The sequence below is a fragment of the Meriones unguiculatus genome, chromosome 8, assembly GCF_030254825.1.
Source record: "Meriones unguiculatus strain TT.TT164.6M chromosome 8, Bangor_MerUng_6.1, whole genome shotgun sequence".
NCBI lineage: Eukaryota > Metazoa > Chordata > Mammalia > Rodentia > Muridae > Meriones > Meriones unguiculatus.
This window is the reverse complement of record NC_083356.1, coordinates 74,945,554-74,953,352: the sequence shown is the minus strand read 5'-3', so window position 1 is coordinate 74,953,352 and position 7,799 is coordinate 74,945,554. Positions and strand designations below refer to the sequence as shown.

General features: G+C 50.6%; 1 protein-coding gene across 1 annotated transcript; it reads right to left on the bottom strand.

Annotated features, from left to right (window-relative positions):
• Nucleotides 1-2,978: 2,978 nt before the first annotated feature.
• Nucleotides 2,979-7,669, bottom strand: Naif1 (nuclear apoptosis inducing factor 1). The gene is made up of 2 exons (XM_021659095.2): nt 6,929-7,669; nt 2,979-5,141 (listed from the first exon to the last, which is right to left on the bottom strand). The coding sequence occupies exons 1-2, from the start codon at nt 7,437-7,439 to the stop codon at nt 4,669-4,671; spliced, it is 984 nt and encodes a 327-aa protein (XP_021514770.1). The 5' UTR covers nt 7,440-7,669; the 3' UTR covers nt 2,979-4,668.
• Between the last annotated feature and the right edge of the window lie 130 nt (nt 7,670-7,799).

Genomic DNA, 7,799 nt, shown 5'->3' with positions numbered 1-7,799 from the left:
GGAGCTTTAGGCAGGGAATTGGCATTTCTACCTCCCTTTATATGTTCTGTATGCCTTGTGGTCCTAAGGAACTGCTTGAATGCACACAAGCACAGGGCACAGGGCACAGGGCACTGGACACCCTTCCCTTCCAAAGCACCTGGGACCAGAGTCTCTAGGTGCAGAGCTGCTTCCTATACTGGCCTTAGTCCCCCTGCCCCAGCCTGCCTCAAACCCTTCCTTCACTCTGCTGTCTGGTGTCCCACTATTCTTTAGTACTAGGGCCATAACTCAAATCACATAAACTCCCACTGCGATCCCAAGACCACGCCCACCAGTTTCCACTTTGGTTAGACCACTGTAATAGTGAAGCTAGGAGGCTGCATTTATTGAGCATATGCTGTGTCTGAGGCCCATGCTGACACACATGATCTTGAGAAGTGAGTTCACAGGTGCGCTCGGGGCAGTCTTCATGTAGTGAGCACTCGCTCCATAAACGGTAGCTCTCATTCCCATTCCCTCTTCAGAACATGCTCATATTGTTATCTGTCATATCCTAGCTGCAGGACTAATAAAACAGAGACTCCAGAGGTGTGAGATGTAGTAAGGGGTGGAGCCATACCTAAAGTCCTTTCTATAGTCTCTGCACACTTCTGAGATCGCCCAGGCCAACGCTGTGTGAGAAAATTTACCAAACACTTTTTTTTTTTTTTTTTTTTGAGACAGGGTTTCTCTGTCTTGTCTGTCCTGGAACTTACTTTGTTGTAACAGGACCTTTGGCTATTTTATTGGGTTCTCTTTCCTACCAGCCTTCTCCACACCAATCTCTTCCAACCCCGCAACAAGACAGGAGGAGAAAGGGGACATGGATCTCTTCAGACTACTTCCTGCTGTGTAAGGGTGTAAGTTTCTTGGGGCAAGTCCAATTTTCATAGTCAGGCTGTCTCCCACCAGCACCCAGCACAAGCAACCAGCAACCAGCAAAAGCAGCAGCAGCTACCGCTTCTTGAGGGTCTCTGGCATTTATATACCCTCTCAAGAGTCCTCAGAATTCCAAATGTGCTGTGGGCAATCTGAAGCAGCCCCATATCCCATACCTGGGATTAAAACAGAAACAGTCACATAACATAACCGAGTTTTTAAAGAAACCAAAATTCTCATTGCATTTTGTAGACCAGGCTGGCCTTGAACTCACAAAGATCTACCTGCCCCTGGCTCCAGAATTCTGGGACTAAAGGTGTGTGCCACCACCACCACCACCACCACATCCCTGCATCAGTTTTCTCTTAATACAAGTACAATCATGAACAGTCATCGGCAGGGAGTTCCCTTGATCTAGAAGTTCCCCAAGGGCCGGCTTAACTCATTTCCAAGTGACTTCAAGTCTCATAGGCCCGAGGGTCAAGGTAAGGTAGGAGCTAAAAACCAGTAACTAACCTGGCCTGGTGTGCAGTCCTGTAAACTACTTGGGAGACCCAAACAGCAAGAGGTTAAGTTCAAAGTTTTTCTAGGTGACAGAGTGAGTTTGGGGCCAGCCAGGGTGACTTAGTTCAATCAGAATAAAAGGTTAAACAACAAAAAGGACTAAAGATACTTTTCAACGGGAAGACTTCTTACCTAGAAAAAAAAGTAGCTAAAGGCATGGGCTGCCCTGGGAGCTAGGTCGATCTGAGGCTTTACACAGGCTGTTTGACCTCTGACCCCTCAGTGTCCTCAACTGCACAGTGGAACCATATCAGCACCTACTTCCTGCAACTGCTCCCAGGAGTCAGTGACTACAGCTTCTGAGGTGGGGCCTGACAACTGCCAGCCTGCATTTATCTCTGAACAATGATAAATGAGAACAGAGAGAGCCCTGGAAAACCCCGGATCCTTCCACAAGACCAGTCTTATTCAAATGAGCATCTCAGCACTGCCGAACATCTCACCTGTTGAGCAGAACTTCTGAGAGGCGGCCCTCTCTGGAGCAGGATCTGAAATTCAGCCAAGTCTGTCTGAGTCTGCCTGTCTGGCTGCCAAAGGGCTTAGCCACCAGGAAGTCATAAGGAGCACTCTATAAGCAGGGTGTGTCTATATCCAACCATACAGCCTCAGCACCTTCTCTTTGGGAGTCCATTCTAGGTTCTGGGTAGGACCTGGATCATTCTCTTTAAGTCAGAAGCCACATACTAATCCACGTCTATCCTTCAGGCTCTGTGGTCCGGCTGTCTAAGCTACTCAATTCTGCTATTGTAGTATAAATCGACTTCTTTCCTAAATGAGTGCATGCCTGCGTTCCAGTAGAACTTTAAGAAAATAGGTGGCAGGCCAGGCATGTGTGGCATGTGCCTTTAGTCTCAGCCGTCAAGAAACAATAGTTGGTAGATCTCTGTGAGTTAAAGCCTGGTCTACATAATAAGTTCCACGCCATGAATCCCTCTGGGTCAGAATAAGACCACTATCACTAGCCAAATTTGAAGTAAACTTTGGTAAATACTGGCCAGGACAATGGACACTGACCTGTGGTCCATACCTGGGACTCCCAGAGTTTGGTGCTGAATTACTTTGGAGGGGGCGGTTATAAAGGCACAACGACAATGCTACATATTCCTCACCTTCTCAAAACTAGGGCAAGCACATATCCTGACATCTCCCCGCCACAGACCTCCCACCTACATGTGATCAAGCACCTCCTGTGCAGTTGGGGCAACCAAGCTTGTTTACAGAAGTGGAAACATGTGGCTTGTTCTCTTACATGAACAATAGCCCCCAGCATCTCAGGAAGTTATCCTTCCTTGAGCAAGTGGGGGTTAACAGGTTGGATGTAGTTTCGTTTTATAGATCTCTTAAGCGCAGTAATTTAAGCTTAAAACACAACTTTAGCCATCACAAGACCAGCCAGAGAGACATAGTGAGTGCCTGTCTCAAACAAAACGAAACAACAAAAAGTGGTGGGCCAGATTTAACCTGGGGCCATAGTTCATTTCTATGTGTGATCAATAAAGACACAGAGAAATGTGTATAGAAAAGTGATAGTTCTTTAATTTAAAGTTGTGACCTGGGAAAAAACAAGTTAGCTTAAGTAATCTAGGCTTCCTCTTTATGCACAAATGGAACAGATACAACATTGGCTCAGATTTCCAGCCCCAGAGAAGAACCAACTGGGTCACAAATCCTTAGGAGGCCCCTGCAGCAATCCTGCTGGCGCCCCATCTCATTCTATCTCTCTGTAGCTGGCATTACACATGCTTCCTAGGAGAAGGGGTCGTCTCCTAACTGTCTCCAGGGGCCCTCTTCCCGGGACCACAACTGCAGAGCTAAGCATCTCCGTGTGTGCATGCCTGGAAAGGCAGCTTGGCTGAGGTCTGGAACTTGGAGCTGTAGCCACTGTTCATGAGTGGCCCAGTTATGGCAGCGAAATGGCAAATGGGGAGGTGACATAGGAGACAGGCCTCTCAGCACTTCAAGTTTGAAAGTGATACAGATAAACCCTGCCTGGCAGAGATGAGTGCCTCAGAGAGGTGGTGGAAAAGTTCTGCTAGAGCACAAGATTCAAAGGGCCCACTTTCTATCTTCCCCTCTCTTGCATTCAAGGACCGTCTTCCTGTGGATTCACTCAGCCAGCATGTGTGTGTGTGTGTGTGTGTGTGCGCGCGCCATCTTCAGGGCACCGGGCACTGAGTAACAGAACAGGGAAGGTGAGTATTGGGGTAGGATGCTGAGCAGGACTCTAATGTGCACTGTAATTTGGAAGTGTGATCCAGCAGAGAAAGAAGGCTAACCACAGAGCCTGACGCTCTCCCAGAAAGGGTTCAGCTATAGAATAAATACAACAGGCTAGAAGTGAGCCTTCTTAAAAAATTAAAAAAAAAAAAAAATTAAAAAAAAAACATTTCAAAAAAAGTTAGAGGTTCACCTCAAGTACCCTGCAGCAGGAAACAGGATTCCACAGGGGGTTGCCTTCTAACACTGACAGCACCTGAAGCCCACCTGTGTCAAAGTCTCGGAGTGGGGCAAACTACATAATAGCTACCCAGAGGTGTCATGGAAGACTACAGAGTGGCCAACCCATTCCCGCCTCACATGGCATTTCTGAGCCAGGCCGGCTACATGAGTCTCAGGGCATTTCCAAGAGCTGGGCTGTGCCTGGGTGGTTGTGGCGTACAGCAGTAGAGAGAGTCCCCTGAGAAAGGAGGCACAGTGAGAGGGAGAAAGGGCTGGGCTTTCCCAGTGGCACTGGAAGACATCCTTAGGTGGGTGTTATTGCATTTCTGCCAGCGCCACTGGCAGGATGCCATTCAAAAAGATGGCGCACCTGAGGTGGGGCGGCTCACTGAAGATCCTGTGCTATGACGCGGCCCCAGTGAGACCCAGTCTGTCTTTAAAGTTGTCCTAATCTGAGTCTGTTTGATATGACAAGCCTTAGATCACCACAACCCACGGCCCATCACTGGCACACATGACTCCCAGCTAAATCTTCGCGATTTCAGCAAGGCAGCTCCAGAGGGTGAACTAAGAGAGAATGGGTTCCAGAGGCCCAGAACGGTCCTTTTCCCAGTCTCCTTCACTTCTCTCGGAATAATAAAACCCAAGTTATCTATCCAAGAGGGAGCTATCCACATGGCCCACTTAAAGCCACTCACAGAAACCACTTACAATTCCACACAAGTTTCCTTGGATCTCGGCAGAGCTCTGGCTTGGCCCCTGCGTTCACGGGATGAGGCCGTCTGGCTGCCCGTTCTGGGCCACCTGTCCAGGGTCAGGGGCCGGGGCTGGGTTGGGTGTGTTACTCTGCAAGTAGCGTCGGAAATCTTTAATCATGGGCCGGAGGACCTGGATGAGGACACTCAGGGCTGCCTGGGTGCCCTCCATGGCCTGGGCCTGCCGCTCCTGGGCACAGGCCTGCACCTCCTGGGAACGGCGGATCATCTGGAGCAGGTCATTCTGCTGCTCCAGGTGCTGGGCGATCTCCTTTATGTGCAAGTTGGTGACCCGCTGCTCCTGGATCAGCTTGGCCGAATTGAGGGCGATGCGGCTCTTGAGTGCCTGAGGTTTGACGGATGTGTCTGCATGCTGTGCTATCACCTCCACTGGGGCCTCCGTCGGCAGCGGCTGAGGAGCCTCGGCTGTGCAGTACTCCACCACCCCCTCCTCCAGTGTGTGATAGGTGGTCTCTGTGGGGACTGCCGAGAAGAGAGAACAAAAGCAGAAGCAGGTAACCCTTTGGAAGGAATGGTGGTGACTCTTCGACATGGGAAGGAGGCCATTAAACCCTGTGCAGCAGGGAGGCAAGGGGGGGAATATTCAGGTCTCCCCGGCTTTATTCACACACAAACACAGAATCTGAGACATTCAACTCTCTTTGTCCCTCAAGGCTGGGACAGAACCCAGGGCCTTGTATAATGCTAAGCATATACTCTACCACCGAGATTTCAGGAGTTTACTCTCCTGGTGGCCAAAGGGCAGCCCCCAGACCTGACAAATGCAGAGATGCTGCCAATAATGGCAGCATTAGGATAGCTAATAGCAATACTAACACAGAGGCGCACACTAGCAAATATCACTCTGTATTCATTAGTTCAATGAGTCCTCCAAATGACAAGAGGTAGGACACTGCCATCTTTGGTTTCAGAGAGGACAAAAGAGAACTACTCTGGGCTGCTTTGAACTAATTTTATCGCTTCTTGTGTGGCCGAGCCAAGGAGGGGCTGTGGCAGCTCACACGCCCAGAAAGTGTCTTCCAGTCTCCTTAATCACAGTGGTCCTTAAGATACCTAGGCATCCCTGCAGCTGCTGTTCCGAAACAGTGACTTAGACCAGTGCTTTTCCTCCTCTTCCCAGCTCCTAGGCAGGGAGAGCACACCCCCACACGCCACTGAGAGTCTGGTCCACACAGTTCAAAGCCCATCATGACAAAGAAGAGTTGTGGGCACACATCCTTATTTCAGACACAAATCCTAACCAAAGTTAGTTCTGTTATCACTCACTGTTGAGAACCTCTGAAGGAACATTAGGTGTCTGGGCCTCCATGTAGGTGGGCGATGTCAAGATGTTTATGTGCCTATGTTCTTGCATACGCAGGTGTACACATGAAGGAGGATTAGAGGACAACCTCAGATGTCAGTCCTCTGGTGCTGTCCACATCCTTTCTTTTGACAGAGTCCCTTTGCTGCTCTCTGACTCTCTAAATGGGCGAGGCTGGCTGGCTATTGAGCCCCCAGGGGTTCACCTCTTGAAAGCTAGGGTTACAAGGGTATAACTCCGCCTCCTACTTCCCCTACCTATCAATGCAATCAATGGTGTGTTCGCCTCATACCAGGAATTCCCTCTCCTCTTCTGAGCCCTTGGGTTTCCCCATCTCACAGTAAAGCTATTCACATATATACTTCATCTGCCCTTGTAGAATATAATTGGCCTATATATATCATCTTTGCTGTGCTAAGCAGAAACTTTACCACTGAGTTCTCTCCCTAGCCTCTAGGGAACATGAAATACTTTGGTATTTCTGGTGCCCAGAACAAATTGCTTGATGAAACGATGAATACATAGGAATCATGAAGATCCTGAGAAGTGCCTAGTGAATGTTTGTGTACTGAAAACACAGAATGTCTTTGTGCAGAATGGATGTCTCATTGGGCAGTATTATTCCTAGATAGTCATTCAACAAGTATACCCTGGCTGCCTACTAAGATGGCAGCCAAGTTCTAAGTCCTATGAGGGCAGACACAGTCTCTGTCTACAAGACTACATAGGTCGGCAAGTGGAAGTCATGGACATCCAGCTATCCACAGGCTGAGGAATTCCCTAAACAAACAAGATCACTCTGTCTGGGAAGTTCATGGAAGGCCTCCTGGTTCCCATGATCGCCATCTGACTTCTGACCCTTGGCAGCCAATTTGCCCCGGGCTGCCCCAGCGCTTGCTGGCCCTTCCCATGTATGCAGCTGAACTGAGCAGGAGAGGTCACTCACTCTGTGTCAGGGTGACCGTGGCTGCAGCTGCAGTGGCCGTGGGTCCGAGGGCCACAGGATGGATCTCTGTGGTACTAGGTAGGCTGATGATGGTCGCCTCACCCAGCAGGTTGCAGATGCGCTGCTGCATAGGGGTCAGCAGCACGGGGGCTATGGCTGTGCCATTGCCACTACCGCCTCCGCTGGTCCCAGGTCCACCAGCTCCATCCTCTTCTGTAGGCCCCGAGGCCTCGCCACCCTCTACAGCAGCTCGGACTTGGGCAACCTTGCGCCGGACCTCGGTCTTGAGGTCGGACCACTTCTTCTTGACTTCGGGCAGCTCCCTACGGCAGGTGGCCACAGCGTTGACCCTTCTCAGGATGCCATGCCAGGCCGCACTCTTGGCAGCCAGAGGGACCCCAGCATTGAAGTGGTTCACCAGCAGGTGCTTCTTCAGCTCCAGTTCCTCCACGATGATCTCCACCTCCCGCTCTGAAAAGTTCATCTTCCTCTTCTTGGCTGGGACAGCCATGGCCTCTCTTTCCTCTCTTTTTAAAGAAATTATAATGCCCTTAACAGCCCCAGTTTCCCTTCTTTTCTTTTTCAGCCTCGCCTCTCCCCACCCCCGCCCCCTCCAGGGGGACAGGCAGGGCTTGCTCAAGGCCAAGGACCAGGCCTTAAGTAACCCCCTCGCTACGCAAAGTGCGTAGAGCCCAGCCCCGACCGGCACGACCGCCGCCAGCCAGCTGCGTAATGGCTTCCTGAATCTGCCTCTTCCGCTGGGGTGTGCGGAGATCCGCCCACTTCCCTTCTTCCCGCCCCTCGGCCCAGCCCTGGGAGACCCCGCCCTCCCCGTTTGGCGTGGCTCAAACACTTGGCGGACCACTGGCTC

Coding starts and splice junctions, on each gene's coding strand:
- Naif1 (XM_021659095.2), bottom strand. CDS start 7,439: ATGGCTGTCCCAGCCAAGAAGAGGAAGATGAACTTTTCAGAGCGGGAG. Junction 5,142..6,928: donor CACGGTCACCCTGACACAGA/GTGAGTGACCTC, acceptor TCTTCTCGGCAG/TCCCCACAGAGACCACCTAT.